This window comes from Sciurus carolinensis, chromosome 1, assembly GCF_902686445.1.
Source record: "Sciurus carolinensis chromosome 1, mSciCar1.2, whole genome shotgun sequence".
Lineage (NCBI taxonomy): Eukaryota > Metazoa > Chordata > Mammalia > Rodentia > Sciuridae > Sciurus > Sciurus carolinensis.
Window position 1 is genome coordinate 41,304,431 of NC_062213.1, and position 19,198 is coordinate 41,323,628.

A 19,198-nucleotide genomic window follows, 5' to 3' on the forward strand; every position below is an offset into this window, starting at 1 on the left:
AGAGGGCCTGTCTTCTGTGGGTAGCCTCAGAATGATGGGAAGCATCTCTGCTTCCTGGCAGGTGAGTGGAATTCACCAGCAGAAGGCATGGAGAAACCATGTATCTCAGACATAGTCACAGCAGATAACTCTGAGTCTCAACAAACCCAGAGCAAACATGACATCTTAAACAGGCTTTTATATAGAACCAGAAGTTTACAAACAATATTTTTGATCTAGATGTATTTCTCTCAAAGAGAATAAATGCACAAGAAAATTAATCTCTGAAGATCACATAAAAATAAGCACATATCTGCACACTCATCAAGGGAAAGCTCCTAAGACTTGATTTTATGACAACCATGCAGTATCCTCAGTTCATATTTTACTGAGAAGGAGGCATTTCTGTTTGATCGTTTTCCTCTCCTCCCCCTAAGCAAGTATCTACTTTCTAAATTGCCAGCTGTTCTTAACAAGAAGCAGAATGACCAAAATTACCTTTTCCTGATGGTGTCTTAGAAGATTTTAACTGCTGATATTATTGCTTCCAACAATGAATCACATGAGATAAATCTTTCTAAGTTTGTGAGGTCAACCACCAAGGTTTTGTCAAAGCTGGAAAACCGCGTCTGCACTTAAGTTTCTCATGGGCTTAAGCAGTAAATCACAGGGAAAGAGAAATAAAAAAGGCATTTATCCAAATTAAATCATCTGCTTACAAATAGTACATTCTTTCCCAGTCTAGAAGATACAAAAAGAAAACAAAATCCTTGAATATGTATGCAGCAAATAGGGAAAGATGATGATCAGTCTTATCAGCATCAAAATTTCGAGAAATAAAACTGAAGAGTAGAAGTCATATGATTTATTAGAGGTGGATGCATGAAGTTAATATTAAAAAGGAAAGATAAAGATTATTTTTCTATAGCTATCATTCAGTAAGTGAAGGGTAAGAAAAGAGGGTAGGTTAAAAACTGCATCTGCATGTAAAATTTCAGGATGGATAAACATAACCAAAACTAAAGACTACTTACAACTGAACTAGCAAATGGCAACCAGATCCAACAACAACAACCCCCCCCCCCCAAAAAAAAAAAGTTTGAATTCTTTGGATGTAGATCAACTAATCTTGCACATTTTTGAATCTAAAACAAACTATACATAGTTGCTGACAGACAGTGTGGAAAAAAATATCACTTCAAAGATGATTACAGCAATTCAGAGTGACAGGACAACTCCATCATGGGAATTCACTTCATGCCATTAAGTTACTTTTTATAGCACTTGGAGAATTATGAAAAATTTGCCACCGTGACCACGACTAATCTCCCCACTTGAAAAAAATTATGAACAAGATCTATCTTCCAGAAGAAGAAACAACTGTCACTTTAAACATGAGTGTATCAGGAGAGACTGGGAGTCGCTTACCTGGAGACTGACGAGGTTACAAGTTCTCTGTTATCATTCATGGATATTTAAGATGGAGCCTAGGGGACTGGGGATGTGGCTTAGGGGGTACAGTACTTGCCTAGCATGCAATAGGCCCTGGGTTCAATCCCAGCATACACACACACACAAAACAAACAAAACAAAAAACAAACAACAACAACAAAAATAGGCTGAATGATTAACTAAAGGTCAAAGATCAGAGACAGTATAATGATGATGACCCAAACCAAACAGACACAGATGTGGACTTCCCAAGTGACTTCATGATGGGCACCACAAATGTCAGTCTTCCATTCAACTCTGTCTCCTTGGCCAGGCTCTGCTTTTACTTGGTTAGGCCTCTTTACCTTATTTTCTCTCCTGTCCTTTTCCTTTGGTCATTGTCACTCTTTGTTATCCTTTCTCTTTATATGTAAAAAAAAAGACTAAAGTCTTTGTGAACTGGCTTTTCCACTCCCCAGAGTGAAACTTCCCTCTGAAGCTCTCAGCTTCCTGCCCTAATGCAGTTGAGCAAGGTCAGTTCTTAAGTCTGACAAACTCTATTAGTTTTTACCTCATGCTGTGTGTGGGCCAGTGAAGGGCATGCATAAGGAGCTCAAATCTGGTCACAGAAATGAGTTCAAAACAAGTATGGAGACACAGTGAATGAGGAGCAGTGACAGACTATGACATATTAGGTATCTATAAGTAGATGCAACAGATAATGCCCTGGCATGCGAGAAGCAGGCAGAAACCCCTGTGGAAATACGAGAAGGTTCACACATGCTCATTTCCTATATGACTGCTACCTGTGCCTACTCAGTACCTGCCCTAACCTTCCAGGGCACTGACCAGCAGTGACCAATGTCACTCTCCATTCCATTCCCTTTATCCATATCACCCAGAGCCTAAGCATATTCATGAACATACCATCCTTCACTTAATGCCCTTATTTATTATGGAAAAAGTAGTACCTAGGGTCATATAAGGTAAGTTAAATGGCTAGGTATGTGATTCAAAAGTCCGGAAAATAGAATTGTATTGTTTTTCTCTCTAGCAAAGTCCATGCTAAAAATATGCTCTAACTACATAAAGTAACAAAGAGTAGACTCCACCTCCTGATGGCTTCCTGATTCCCCTTCTGGGGTCTCCCCAAGCTTTCCAGTGACTCATGTTCTATCCGCTGTCCTTTGATGACAGGCTGACTTCAGAGGAAGACCAGCTGTGGGTTTCACAAATGGCTTAGGTGCAGGACTATGGATCAATTTCTTCCTCAGTGCTGGGACTGGGGTTGAGAGATGGGGAGGGGGAAGGCTTGCCTAATAACTGTTAAGAAAAAAATCAATCAAATCCTTCTAAGGCATGATTCTGCAAGAATAAACAGATCTATAGTGAAAAATTTTAATGTGAGAGCTGATTATATAAGGTACATTTTCCAAAGTTGAGCAAAATCACCAATAAGTCATAAAAGAACATATTTTCTTTGATGGTCCAGGACTTTCTAATCTGATATGAAAATTGGGGTCAATTGTCAAGGGTGGTGATGAAATGATTTTGTGTGATACTCTTTGTGCTAGTCCAAATATCATCTTCTAAAAGCTAATCAACACCCACACCTAGACTACTTAGCGACTGCATCTGTAACCTTGGTAGATGCTGCAACTTGGGTCAAGAAAGGGGTGAGCAGTGGCTGCAGAGCAGGTGCTGGACTAGCCGGGAGCACCAAACCTTAAAAAGAGGAAGGAGGTGGGTAGGAATGACTTTCCTCTTTCTAGGGCTCTAATTAGAACATTTACGGCAGTGTTTCCAAACTCAGGATCATGAAAGGGACTCTATGATCCAGTTTCGAATATTCTGAAGAAACTTGGAAAAATTATACCTTTATGGTGATACAGTTTGAATTTCTTTTGTCTTATTTGAAAGCATATTAATTTGCCCTGGTAACACTGGTAATCTCAGGCTTAAAACGTGGTTGTTCAGACATGTTTGTACTTAAGAAAACCTGGAGTACATAATCATGAGCTAATGAATTTAAGTGTTGTTTTCCTTTCCTTTTTTTTTTTTTTTGTTCCACAAACCTGCAAAGCACATACAAACAGATACAAATATAAGGTAAACTTGATGGTCACCTGGGGATAACTGCCCTTTGCCCTTCATTCTTGGGTGTTACAGATAAGTTACTCTTCTGACTTTCCAGGTGTCTTCTCAGATGACAAAGGTGTTTTGCTTCCTAAGCAAAGAATTAGGGGAATTTCTGGCCAATCAAGCTGATGCAGAAAGGATCCCTTTGCCAGAAAAACATGTGGAAATGCTTAGAAAGTGTGAATTTTAGAAACCAGTACTGCTTAATGCACAGCATAGCTCATGGGGAAAAAAAGAGAAAGAAAGGAAAGAATATTGAAAGGAAAGAAAAGGGAAAGAGGAAGAGAGAGAAAGCCAGACATCCTCAGATACCAGACACAGTAAGGGAATTTGGGTCAGAGCGCAAAGTCAAAGCTGGTGCTGCAGTAATCCATTGGGCTTTGAAAGTTCCAAGATGAGACAGTAACTGGAAAATGGCTCTCCCCGAAATGCAGAGAGATCAAGTCAAAGCGAGCCTGGACTTGAAGTGCAGGCACCTCCATGCTACTCTTAAAGGGAAAAGGACCCAATAAGACCATAAAGAAAAACTATACACCGGGACTCTATGACATGATAGACCATATATAGTTTAAATTACATCTCAATAGAAACTGCTTGGTGGTGGTTATCAGGGGACAAAGGGAGGAAAGAATGGAAAATTGGTGCTTAATGGGTATAGTCTTTCAGTTTTGTAAGGAGAAAAACATTCTGGAGATGGTTGGATGATGGTGGTGATTGGATATGCCTAATGTCGCTGAACTGTGTACCTTCCAAAGGCACAGAATGGACAAGGTGAGGGAGTGACAGTGTGTACAGTGTATAAGCTCAGTCAGGTTATCTGGGTCAGTCCTAACTGTGAAAGACATGTAAACAGCATGTACAGTGGATACGTTGCAATAGAAACAGGGCCTTACCTTGGTAGTCTTCTTCCTCAAAACCCACACCCCAGTATAACCCTGAGAAAAATGTCAGACCAATCACAATCAAGAGGCATCTATGAAAGAGCTGACACCCTGTAAACATCAAAGCCAGCACAAACAGGAAAAGTTAGAGAAGCTCAGGGCCAGGAGCCTAAGGGGACACAGGGTCTAGACGTAATGGGGTGCCTGGGTGGGATACTAGGACAGAAAAAGTATACTGGTCCAAAACTAAGGAACTCTCAATAAGCTACATGTTTTTAGGTAATAATAATGTACCAGTATTTATTCATTAATTGTAACGAATGACCACATGAGTTGCAAGATGTTAACAGGGAAAGTTGGGTGTGGTATATTAGGGAGCTCTGAGCTATCTTTGTAGTTTTTCTGTAAATCTAAAACTTTTCTAGAATTTAAAACTTCTTTAAAAATAAAACCCCAAGGGAAATGTTAAATAGAAAAAAAATACCATGAACTGACTGAAAGGATAGACCTAAGGAACCACCCAGAAACCTGCAAAGAAAGATGAAGAGACATCAGAGACAGAAGGAGGTATTTGTCTTGTGAGGACTCCTGGAGGAGAGAACAGAATGACAGACAGCAATATTGGAAGAGATACTAGCTGTGATATTACCAAATCCCATTCTCCACAAAAAAAAAAAAAAAAAAAAAAAAAAAAAAAAAAAAAAAAAAAAGAAAGAAAGAAAGAAAGAAAACAAAAGAAATAAAGAAGATAAGGGCTCAGTTCTCAAATTGAAGAAGCAGAAAAAATCAGAGCAGGGGAAAATAAAAACAAAGTGTCCCCAAACAAATCATGGGAAAATTGCAGATCATCAATGACAAGATTAGATTTTTAAGAAAAAGTATAGGACCCAAAAGAAATTAGGATATCTTCCAAATTCTGGGAAAAAATAATTGCCATCTATAATTTCATGCCTGACTAAATATCATTCAAAGATAAAAAAATAAAGGGAATTTAAAAATAAAACTGGAAGTCTATTGTTCACAAAATTATATTAAAAGAATTACTGTTGGTTCTACTTCAGGAAGGTTAATGAACCAGAAAAAAGAAATAGTTAATAAAAACGTCAGTAAACGTTGACAATCTAATAATCACTAAGAATGGCAAAACTTCAGAGTAGTTATCTGTCAAGAACTGACTAGCTCATTTAATTATCAAAATAATCCCATAGTAGGTACTATCATAATCTCCATTAAACATATGAGAAAACTGAGGCATACCACAATTCAACAATTTGCAAGATAATAGTAAGTGGCAAAGTAAAGAATAAACAAGCAAACTATAATAAGCTATTTTGGAAGGGTTATAAAAAAGGTCTAACTAAAATACTATATATGATAATATATATAATATAAGGGGACCTATTGGAGCAATCTATGATTGTTGTACTATTTCATCAAGACAAAGATACTGATGATATTTTAATAGTAACCACTAAAAGAAGGCAAGGAAAATGTATGAATTTCCAAATGGTTGAAGGAAGGTGGGAGAAAGGCTAAGAAAATACAATTAATCCAATACAAAAAATAAATAAAAGAGAGAGAGAGAAAAGAAAATATAGCAATAGAAAAACTGTTAAAGTTAACTACCAAAATACAAGTAATCAAAATAAAGATAAACAGAAAAAACTCCCTAGTAACTGATACTGTCAGATTGACTATTTAAAAATTTGATTTCATATTGTTTACAACAACATCAATTAAAGCACAATGACCTAGATAAGCTGAAAGGAAAGAAAAACCAAAGGCCAAATGTTTTCTCTGATACGTGCATGACAATAATGAAGGAACTTTGGATGGTGTAGAGGAAAATGGGGAGGGGGGTGTGGGGAACAGAAAGACAGTAGAATGAAATAGACAGTATTACCCTATGTATATGTATGACTGTATGAGTGGTGTGAATCTACATAGTGCACAACCATAGAAATGAAAAGTTGTACCACATTTGTGTACAATGAATCAAAATGCAGTCTGTAAAAATAAAAAAAAAAATTAATAGAAAAAAAAAACCCAAAGATGCAGTCTGTAAGAATAAAAAATTTTAATTAAAAAAAAAAAAAGAAATAGAAAAAGAGTAACCAAAAGAGAGTTGGTTCTGTGATATTAATGCAAGATAAAATGGACTTGTGGGGGAAAATCATATTAAGAATAAAGAAGGTCTTTAGGTTCAACCATATCAAGAAACAAAACCCCCAAACTGTATAACACTAAGCTGATAGAAGCTCAGAGAGAAACTTATAAAATCACAATCCTAGTGGGAGATTTTTATATACTTCTCTCAAAATCTGATAGATTGAACAGATTTTAAAACCCCTATTAATGATACAGTCATCTTGAACAGCACAATCAATGATTATCTTTAATGTATAGGATCATAGTCCCAAGAAAAGTAAACTACATATTCTTTTCAAGTCAACACAACATAGTTTTAAAACACCAACCAGGTAATAAGCCAAAATTTACTTTCAGCAAATTCCAAAAAATTAATATCCTGTAGACCATGTTTCAATCATTATGCAACAAAACTGGAATTAATAACTCATAACAACTCTGTATTTTTGGAAACTTAAAGCTGCAATAATTTAAAAAATCAAAGAAGAAAAAAGAACAAAAATTCCAACATATTTAGATGGAATGACTATTCAATTCCAAACTTGCAGAATGCAGCTAATCCAGTGAGAGTTGCATGGCCTCAAATACATATATTAGAAAATAAGAAAGACTGAAAATTCATGGACTAAAAACATTCACCTCAAAAATAAAATAATTAACTTGCATATGAAAGAGAATAATACTGTTTATGAAAATTTAAAATCACGAAAACTGCAGGATACTGTTTTTGGATGTGCATACTTAAATAAAACCATCTCAGACCACTGGTTACAAACTGCAGAGGAAGAAGGGAATGGTTAGTGGAGAGGTATGAACCAAATTTCAATAGTACCTGTAATTTTTTTCACTTCTTTTACACTAAGAATTTGAAACATATACCCCATATGTTAACATTTATGAAATTTGGGTGGACATGTCTACATTTATTGTTCTATGTCATTTTTAAACACTTGAAATATTTCTTAGCTGAAAAAATAGAGCATTGTTAAAAAAACAATGTTAAGAAAAAGAAATGAGATTTTCTACTTTTGAAAGTTGTGCATAGCATCAGCTTAAGTCCCTTCATTTATAAAAGGAATCACTGTATTCCTGCCTTCTAGACTCAATGATAATTGCACATACAGGACAGAGTTGGTACCATGTGTTCAAGAACACTAGATGCTATCACTACTTGATCCTAAAATTGGAAACCATCTAATCGCATCTTCACATCCATCTAAGCAGATCAGGATGTGAAACTTTATTTGACTCTACTCCATTTAAGTCTTAAAGTGAGCATATTCACTACTACCATAGACTCTTCATGAATGAAAGAAATGAAATGTTATACATTTGCAATTAGTTAAACGACACTACTGTTATAAAATGCTGTAGAGCAATACTGACATTTTTCCTTATTATAACCACAAGGACATTGGCCATGATTCTCTACATGTCACATCACTGCTCCAGCAAAGTACCCCATGGAATCCCAAGTCGGTGAGATGATCACGAGTGGAAGCATTACCACTAAGGTTTTCTTCAACATTTCATGCCACCAACTATATGTTCTGTCTTTCCAACCCTGATAGATGTGTGCTTTGCCCACATCATGCTTGATTTTTGCAAATATATGGTCATTCTATTTTACTGATAAGAAACTGAGGACAGGTGACCTCCAGAGTTAATAGTACAAATACCTTAGAAAGTTGTTTTGAGAATTAAAATAGGTCATGGAAAGCAACTGGCACATAGAGGACATTCAATAAATAGGTCTCTCCTCCCTTCTTCTTGTGTTCAGTAATGTTTGTTGATGATAAACAAGAAAACATAGGACATGGGTTTTCTTGGAAGATATTTTTACATTTTCACCAAAATCCTTTTCTACATTTAACCAACTTCTTTTTTTTTTTTTTAATTTTGCTGCATTAGGGATAGAACTCAGGAACCATATGTCCTAGATCAGCACTCGATCACTGAGTTACCATCTCCAGATCTAACCAATGCAACATCCCAGAAAGGTAATCAGTTAAAAAAAATCCCTTGACCAAATGCTTTATTTGTGACCAAAAATGACATCACCTAAAATTATTCGACCATAATGGATGAATTCACACTTCCTTCTTCTAGAAAAAGAGTATGAAGCACTTCATTAAATATTTCTTTGTTCTAATGTGTTGCCTGAAACAAGCAAACATGGGATAGCTAAATGGATCTCTATGGTGATGAGGACTGAAATACAGTCTTTGAGTACTTCTGAGTTATATTTTCCCACACACATTAATCAAAGCAATAACTCAGAATAGTTCCAATTATATCTTAAACATATTCCTTTCAAAAGATGCCATTATTATAGAAAAAGGACAATAATTCAAACATCAGTGGTCATTGACCTTGGTTTTCTGTGCAAGATCTTCTGAGAATGCCTGAAAATTGTGGGGGTTTGACTATATTAAAAACAAAAATTTCTTGAGAATCCAGTCACCAGTGTAAATTGTAAATAATAAGCACTTGATTGATTCTTTGTTTTCTCCACCTTAATTTTTTTCTATTTCTCAGATAATTTACTTTGTGGTATATTCGGTTACCCTCAGCAGCTGTTTCCTGTTTTTGCTATTTTTTTTTCAGGAATATTATACATTTTTCTACACAGAGCATTACTTTTAGGTTAAGGACATTCACAGTAAGCAAAGGGGGTGGGAAAAGAAGATCATCTCCATTTTCAAGCCCTGGGAGTGTTCTTCTAATTTTGTATAACTTTATTTATTTACTTAGGTTTTGTATATCTCTTTCTTTTTTTAAAAAAAAAATTATTGGTGCATTTCAATTATACATAATAGTGGGACTGCTACATATTTATACAAGCACAAAATATAACAATATAATTTGGTCGTTTTTTTTCCTCTGGTACCTCCTCTTTCTCAGCATAACATTTATGGAGCATCTATGTAGTGTCCTTCACCACAGCAGAAAGGACTTTATAAGCAACCATGGATGGTGGTTGTGCTGGGGTAGAGGTCTGTGAAGCAGCTACTGTTATTAGGAGGACTTTTCTGCTGTGGGGTCAGTTCTGACTGTGCTGAACTGGGCAATGAGTAATATGGGTAATATGAAGTGGGTAATATATGGGTAATATGAAGACTTGAGTGCTGAGAAGACCCTGAGATTATATCCCCAGCTGGGCCATCCACTGTTTTGGCAATAAACCTCTAATAACAATGGTCACTATTACTGTTAGTGATGCCTTAGTGTGGGCAAGGTACTATCTAAGTTATTCCAAACCATCCTATCAACTATTGAGAATAAAAGACTCCCATTGTAAAGGAGAGGAAATTGAGATGTAAAAGATTGATTGATCAGTATAGGGTAAGACAGCTACTAAGCAGCACAGGAAGATTTGAACCTCAGTTATTCTAAGACAGAGCATGTGCTCATTCTATTATTCCTGCTATTTCTCATTTACCTCTCAATTTTGAGGTATTTAAGGGAAGGAGGATTTAAAGGGTTGAAAAGTCAAAGAGATCTGGGTCACTTCATAGTCTGGAGGTGCCAGTGTCAGGCAAAAACATCAGCTGAGCATCAGCTCATCGATGATGATTGATGGCTATTGATGTGCCCATCTGATATGAGAGAGCATTACAAGATTGCAAATATATACTTTTATAATGGTCCACTGTTTTCAATACTTTCTTTAGCCTTTCGTTTCCATCACAGGCCCAGTAGAACCTCTCTGTTCTTCATGTTTGCTTTTGAGAATGTTCACGGGAGTGCAGGGACCTAAGAATAGACTAAACTAAAGCCAGCATTCCGGGACAATTTTTAAAATCCAGTTAACCATAAAGATCAGATCAGATGTTCAAAGTATATTTTCTCATTTCTTTGTAGGCCTCTGCTTTTAGACAAGTTTACTGGAAAAGAATTCACTGGAAGCTGGGTAAACCACAGCTTTTGCAAAATGCAGCATTAGCAGGATGCAGAGAAGTGTGGAGGCGAGGAACACAGCATCCCTAGAAACCCCATCACTTCCTCTTTGGTATATTTAGCATAGAGAGGTAGAAGCTGGCTCATCACTACACAGCAGATAAAATCTGCTTAGTCATTCTAAAGCTGTGGTTTTCCTGGTTCAGGATAGCTGGGATATTCCCGCACAGTTTTTCTGTTTCCATTCTAATATCAGGTCATTTTAGAGGTCAATAGGAGAACCCAACTGATGTCTTTACTTCAGAAAGAAGTCCAATGAAGCCAATCCCACGCTCAAAATCTTCAACAACTCCTGCTGCCCATAGCACAACTCCAAACTTGAGCTTTGCAGTCAGCACCCTTCAAAGTTGACCTTCTCCCTGTGTTTGATCATTTCCCAGCACCCCTCACTCACATAAAGCTGCAGACTTAAAAAAACATGGCCTCCACTCCTCCAGCTATGGCCTTTCATGAGTATTAATCTTGCGTTTCTTCTTCCACCTCCTACCATTTCAAGACTTAGCTCAAATGTCTCTGACCATGTGAGGTCATTGCTGCCAGAGCATGAGCTCTTCCACAGGAGGAACTGTGCCCTGTCCATTTTATTTGCCTGATGTGAAGTAGATGCTCAACACTTATTGAAAGGAAATCGTGTGAGCCAAGGTACACGATACTGTGATGATAATGTTTCAGTGAGGTAGCTAGGTTTTCCAGACAGCCCCACCCTGGACTTATATGTATCCCATTCTTGGATGGGAGAAAATCTACTGGGATACTAATGTTACTGTGAGTCTTTCCATGGTCCCTCTTCTCCAAGATAAATAGTACCAATTTCTTAAGCTTCCACTTCCTTTACTACCCTGCCTTTCTCACTTTCTAAGGCATAAAGGTCAAATCAAAGCATACATGGGGGAGGCAGTTGGAAAAGGGGGACTTACTAGCCTTTTTCTCTCCTGGCATGCATCTGCCACCCCTCTAGAAACTCTGTCAGACAGACAGGAATAGGTCATGATGTTATACACCACTGGGAGTGGGTTTGCATGAACTTTCACATAGAAATGGTATATCCAACCAAATGATAAAATAATACCAGCAATATTCATGCAGCATATGGCTCTAAAATGATCCCTAAATTTCCCATACCACATTCAAACTAAAAGGTAGACCATATTTCTAAGAGATTCATTTTTAACAAATCTTCCTTTATCCCATGTACTATTTTATAGATCAATCTACATAAAATTTATCTTCTTGCACATGTAACAGAAATGTCTATATTAGCTGATTAAGATATAAAGATGGCAAGTGTGTTAGTGAAACTTATAAATGTATTTGGACCTCAGAAAGAGTTTTCATCAATTCCCAGCTGGAGAAAAATGTTTCTTTCATAGGTCTTATGGAAAGGCCGGACACTTATATAACTTACCACTAGAGAAATAACATATTTGAATAAAAAATGAGATCATCCTCAAACACAAATAAATGGAGTACAAATGTACAAAAAAAAAAAAAAAAAGGAAAGAAACAAATTCAATTATTCTGGGTAAGTAAGTTCAACTACAAAAGTCAGAATCAAAAAAATTTGTTTATAAAAAACAAAAACAAGTGCCCACATAATAAAATTGAAATTAATAAAAATTAAATTTAATGTTGGGGAAAATATTTTTTTTAGATTCAAAACAAGTCGATTGCCTGGACACTTCACAAGCAAATGTATTTCATCTGCCACTCCTCCAGATTCTTTATCTGGCACAGAGGAATTGATCACAATGCTGTATGCCATTGGGCTTGGGTTGTGGCTACCTTTACAAATAAATAGTAATATTCTAACTAAATGATGAAATATAACAGCAATATTCAATCAGCCTAATGTTCTAAAATGGCCATGGAAACTCCCATGTCATATCCAAGTTAAAAATACTGAGGACCAGTGATTTTAATAGAATATATCTCCCAGGGTCATCAGATCCCCTTCTTGTAGTCACAAAATAATTGTGGAGAAAAAGTATATAAAATGGGAATAGGGAGAGTTCATGGAAAGTTTTAAGCTAAAACTTCTTTCTAGGAAAAAATTCTACCAAATCCAGATATATAGAAAAACTTGGCAGAGAAAGGCCTTAGCATATTTCAAATATTTCTAATAATACTACATTCATTTTAAATAAAATAGATTCAGTTGTTGAAATGTGGGATATATGAGAAACATCTTTCTAGGAAAATGTAAATGTGAGTATCTGGATTGTGAGAGGGTAGAGATGGGCCATTACCTCTTAGGAAAATGTTTTATTTGAATGCTCTGCTCCTTCCTGCATTCACTAGACAGGGTGGAGTTTGGGTAGAGTTTGAGTTGGATGGATATAAATGCTCTGGAAGGAGAAACACAAGACAACCTCTACCATGTCAGTTAGGGAACCCTCACCTTGTTCTAGCTTGTCAATATTCTGGCAACTGAAAGCTCCCAAAGGCAGCCAGAAAATCTAGAATAAAAAACAAATTCAAGGCCATTTGTACTCAATTCCATGAGGTGCATCTGAATGAATATTCTTGGATTTTTTTTTTTTTTTTTTAGTTCTGCTACCTCCAAAAATGCTCCAGGGATGGTACTCATGGAACATCTTCAAACAAATGTTTTTGATAAATAAAAATAATTACCACAAGGGAGCTTCCCAAACTTATTTGACCATAGATGCCTCACCCCCATTTTCTGTATTACTTCTCTTGATATCCTGAGGACGACGAATGTTCCTAGGAACAGACTGGGAATCTGTTCCAGTAAAGCAGTATTATTAAATACTTAAGAGTGCTGAGAGTGGCGTCAGACTGCTTCATTTACATGGTAGCTGTGTAACTTTGGGCAGGGGACTTAGTTTTTTCTGCTTCAGTTTCTCTTCTGTACAATAATGAGAACTACCTCCTACTTGGGGTCATTGTCCAGAAGATAAGAGAGCATGTATATAGTGCAGTGCTCAGCACTGTGCCTACTACATAGTGCTGTATATGATAGCTCTTAACACTTTTACTACACCCAAAGGTCTGACTAAGCCCGCAGTCAGGGATTTTCTAAATGGGATCACCTTTCTAGGTCTGTGTTAGTCCCAAATTGGTTTCAGGGCTTCTGCTAGATATCTCTATGTTTAGGCCTCCATTTCCTTGGAAGCTGCCCATTTCCTTCCCTGTTACTCCATATTGGGTTTCTTGGGGCTTTTCTAAGGCAGAGTTGACCAGGGCGTGGGAGAGGAAACCTTCCCACTGGGTCCCCACTTCCAAGAGAAGCCCCTGTATTGGAAATGACTGAATGGATCTCTAACTGTCATGGAACCAGCATGTCAAAGCTTTGGAGGGCATTTGGTCTTGTTCACTGGTGTGTTCTAGGTCACAAAGGTTACTTCATGACTTCCTGCTTCCTACCTCTGCCCTGGTACAGCTCCTAAGAGTGTTTATGGTAACGGTGGTATCAAGAATCTTTCTTTTTTCCTTTTTTGTTGAAAGGACACTTTCAAGGGCTTTTTCATGATTACTAAACACATGGTTATTACACAAAGTCTAATGTTACGCAGACACATCAAGTCAAAAGTGAGATACTCCTACAATCCCATCGCCCTTCAACCCTCATTCTCCAACTCCCAATCCCAAGAATGCTACTGTCAACAATTTTATCCTCATTTTTAACATGTGCAGAACTGGAAGCTCCATACTCCACCGGGAATTCCTCATCCCACCCCTTTTGCAAAAAGAAAGCTCGAACTTCATTTTGGAGAAGTTACACGAACTTAGTCAAGTTATGCTGGCCAATACCCGCACTGGTGTCCAAAATAATTTGTATGTACTACATCTGGGGAACTTATAAAAATTTCATTGTAATTTTTGCATCAAATGACTCTCCTCCCTCCTTTTTGGTACAAGGCATCTGGGACATGAACATGCTGTCAACACACATCAAGTCCCTATTGAGAGAATGAGTGAAGCAGCACACAAATGAAGTAATTTTCTGAGAGAATTTCTAGATCTATAATGATCACAATGAGGATACTCACATTTAAAATTTGTCTAGAAAGATGTTTCTTATATACCTCACATTTTAATAACCAATACTGTTCACTCTAATTCTTTCATTCTTTAGGCCTAAAATTATTCTCAAAATTCTAACTTCAGAGAAAATGATAAAGTTGGAAGAATTTTGGATTGGATGGTAGTTTATTTTCCTAGTGCCAAATGATCATTTGAAGTATAGCATTTTTGGCCACAGGCCTTGTCCACTGACACCAGAACATTCCAGGAAATGACATTTCAAATAAACAGTTTCACATCCAGTAAACCACAAACACACACAGAAAAGTATTCAACAGCACTTCACAGCAAATAGCCTTCTGTTGACAGTTACTCGAGAAAGACTGATTATATTTACAAAGCACAAAGATCTTGTTATATTAATTGAATATAATTTAAGCTGATGACTTGGGCAAAAGAGTAAATCTTTGAGCTGTGAGAAAGAAGGGCAAAAGAGAAGATACCAGAAGGATACAGCTTAGAAAGAAGATTTCAAAATATCAGAGAGCCCCACTGGACAAACACTTCAAATTAACAAGCCACCGAGGGACTCTGACATGCATGCTGCATGACACATCATCCGAGGAAAAGCATCCAGAAGGAGTGTCATTTTTCTTGGGAAAAGAAATCACCACAGAGCTTTCATATTTCATCAATTAAACAGTTCGGGCTCAATATAATTAAATAATATCATTATGAAACCATTTCTTGGTCTCAAGTCCAAGGCCCTATTTCTTATTCAAGTATATCAGTAATTTTGTCCAGAACATTGGACCCAGTTCTTCCTGTTAAAATACACACACAAATCAAAATCCACAAATTCAAAATGGAAGCTTAACACTTAGTGGATGTAATCACAGGAAGTGAAGGGGACAGTGGACACAGGGCATTCAATTTAAGAAAGACATGGATGTAGGAAGTGACCAGGAGGAATTTAAGATTCCAGAAAATTTAGTATGAAAAGTGGAGGGGTGAGTGGGTTTCCATCATACAAGAGATGGTGACTTAAATAGTAAAGGCAAAGTATATTTTAGGGATAGCAAAACAGCTATCCCTAAAATAGCCCTAGAATTACATTAGTAAAGCTAACATTAAATTAGGAGGCAAAGTAATCACTCATGGGGGTGGAGGTAAAAAAAAAAATGGTAAAAAAAGTTATTATCCTCCCATGTATTAAAAATATGATTCAGAGTCATGCTCATTAAATTATAAAAGCTGACATTTACTGAGAACTTGGGTTGGGTCAGGCCCTGTTCTACATATATTATGTGTTCATTTAATTTTCAAAGCCACCCTGTGAGGTAGGTCTGATTTTTATCCTCATTTCACAGATGACCACACAACTAGGAAGTCACAGGGCTGAGAAGTGAACCCAGGGAGTCTGGTCCCAGAGTATGTGTATGTGTGTGTGTATGTGTGTGTATGTGTGTATGTGTGTATGTGTGTATGTGTGTGTGTGTGTGTGTGTGTGTGTTCTAAGTATACCATGCAGCTTCACCACAAAAGAAATGTTACTTTAGAGTTTTATTCACCTGTTTACACAGGTTTACAGAAATCTTTCAGAGGTATAGTTCTGAATTAAAAGACTGATTACTAGTTATCAAAAGCAACTGAAGTCAATGTGCTGTCAGAGTTGGAAGAAAGATATTCAATTCACCTTGGCATGGTATTTGACATTTATCTATGCAATTGAATTGAACTCGACTAACAGTGATTTAGGGTCCCATGCTGAGTATCAGAGCATGGAGATTCAAAGCCTAGAGAAAACACAATTTTTATTTCAACCTAGAGCAAATAGAATACTTGAGAGGCTTACAACTGACTGGAGATGAGGAAAACGAAGTCCAGAGAGCTCAAATGAACCTGCCTGGGGCCAAAAAAGTAGTTTGTAGCACAGAGTGACCTCAAATCAAGTCAGATGAATCTAGTTCCTCTTTCTTCTCCACCATTCTGCTTCCAATCAAGCTAGCTGGATGCACTGAAACAAACTTAGTTTCCAGAAATTTTTCTGTGTTCTATAAAGAAGAAAGATGTTTTTGCTTCTGCCTGCTTTACTCTAGAGCCCACTTCATTCTGGAATGATGTGAGGGAAGAAAAAGAGATAACAAAGGAACATTTTTAGTGGATGGGAAAGAGGAGGAGACCATTCACAGAGTTTCTCAGATCTTGTCTGAAGGAATGTAGTTTTTGGTCTTATTTGATGGACAAGTTCTCTCTCCAGTGTTACCCCATCCTAAAATTAGACATTGAAGTTATGAGTATATTGATGATGATGATGATGATGATGTGTGTGTGTGTGTGTGTGTGTGTGTGTGTGTAGGTCTTCAAATCTATTCTAGGGGTCTTAAGAACAGAGGACATGTTCTAAACTTCTCTGTGTGCCCCGCTTTCACAAAGGGCTTTATGAAACGCATAGGAGGTGCTCAATGAATCTTTTCTGTTCCATATGGTAATGATGATGAAGTATCTATATATGTAATGTAGGGTTTCAGGTAAATTTTTCTTAAAAAAAAAAAATCCTACATTCGGGTAACCTAGAGATTTTTTTTAAGCAGCTTATTGTGGTGTTTCTCAAGTTGGAGCAATTGTCCTCTCTCTCCCAAGTCATTTGTCAGTGTCAACAGACATTTTGGTTGTCACAATTTGGGATGGGGGTAGGGTGTTACCAGCACCAAGTGGGTAACAGTCAGGGATGCTGCTAAACAACTTATCATCAGGAATATACCTTACCACAAAGAATCATCTGATCCAAACTGTCAATAATAATGAGTTGGGAGATACTCCCCTACTGAGCAGTAAAAACATGCAGAACCACCTTTGAATCTCTCCATTTTAAAACACAAAACATAAGTAAGCAGGGCATGGTGGTGCACAGCTGTAATCCCAGTAACTTGGGAAACTGAGGTAGGAGGATCGAGAGTTCAAAGCCAGTGTCAGCAACTTAGAGAGGCCCTAAGTAACTCGGAGAGACCCTGTCTCTAAATAAAACATAAAAAAGGGCTGGGGATGTGGTTCAGTGGTTAAGTGCCCCTGGATTCCATCCCTGGTGCCAAAAATAAATAAATAAAAATTTTAAAAATTAAAACACAAGTAAGATATAAATGAAAATACTACCCCCAAAGATCTGCCTGAAACAAGATCATTTTAACAATCTATTGTAAAAAGATAGACATTTTTCCTATGCCAGTATATGAGATTAGAAAGGTTTGCTAAAAGCAGTAGGAAACACAAAGCAAGACACAAGCTCTTAAAGAAGCAGTGGAATGTTCTCATCTTTACTACATCTGAAACCCAGGTTACTCCACAGTTAAGGTACAAGACGTTCTGATAAGGCACTTCAAAACCACCATGGGTCTGATTCAGGCGTGGAATTTTCACTTTGGATTATTTTGTCATTTCTAACCACACTCAAAATCCACCTACTTGGCCAGTGCACAGAGAAAATGTATGTAATTTGTTTACAAATTTGGTCATTGAATTAAGCTGCTTTTGCTGAAGCCATCACCTTTCATGCCTCTCCATCTGACCTGCATCTGGGTTTACCTGGAAGGTCCAATTTTCAGCCTGGATTCCTGTTGTGGTGGTAGGAATCATTCCTGAGTCACTCCCTTTAATTTCTACCCTTTCCATTATCCTAACAGCTTGCTAAGGTCTTACGATGAAGAAGTAGAGGAAGTAGGGGAGCCACAATCTCTTTGCACTTGGTCATGATTTCCTTGCACAGTCTCTAGCTGATGTAGTTTACATTTGCTTGGGTTTTATTTGCTTGTTCATTTTCCCCAGTGGCTGATGATAATATGTGATACTTTGGATGTCTGGAGTACAAGCAAATAAAAATTTCTTTCTTTAAGGGAATAAATTAGTTCTTTTCTGGGAATCAACTAAAAAAAAATATATCAACCTCAGGAGGATCTCTGAACATACCCCAGGAACTAATCTGTTAAGAATTTTGTGTACTGAGTTAAATATGTCACTGCTGAGATCCTCACACCTTGGTTAACGATTTTCTAAATATTTACCAAGATCTCTAACAAGCGAGAGTGCTTCCCAGGATATGAAGGCGCCACCACCATCGTCCATGGCACCCTGCCCAACATCCCAGCTGTCCAGATGTCCACTGACCAGCACAACCTAGAACAAATAAGAGATGAAGACTAAGCAAGATGACATCAGAGGCTCCAAAATACAAAAAATGAAACTTTTATGTTTCCTTTTTTATTTTTATATCTATTCCACTAGTGGAAAACTTGGTATAGCAGCACTACATAAGGAGTCTAAGGTCATTCTAATAGTAATAAAAGTCCCCACATTGTACTTCTCCTTATTTATAAATGGGTACCAAATAAATTGGTTTAATATTGACTGACATTTGGTAATTTTATTACATGAATTAAAACCAAAAATGTCATCAAAATGGACTCAAAACTTCAATCATATTCTCAGTTGTCTCCCATTTTAGAAAACACCTAATAAAGATGTATCAAATTGAATTTGAATGGAAAAAGGGGAGCAATATTTTTTAAATGATTGCATTGTGCTCATAATACATTACTTTTGTTGAACAAATAGGTAGCTACATTTAAAAATTAAACTCATTGAACAGAAGAACTTTGAGATTTCCATTTACATTAGTA

General features: G+C 37.0%; 1 protein-coding gene across 3 annotated transcripts in view; it reads right to left on the minus strand.

Annotated features, from left to right (window-relative positions):
• Cpq (carboxypeptidase Q) overlaps positions 1-19,198 on the minus strand; it is a 441,859-nt gene that overhangs the window by 147,700 nt on the left and 274,961 nt on the right. For all 3 annotated transcript variants that reach the window (XM_047566009.1, XM_047566014.1, XM_047566018.1), the window contains exon 5: positions 18,584-18,695. In XM_047566009.1, the coding sequence (XP_047421965.1) occupies positions 18,584-18,695 (112 nt within the window). The remainder of the gene's footprint in view (positions 1-18,583; positions 18,696-19,198) is intronic.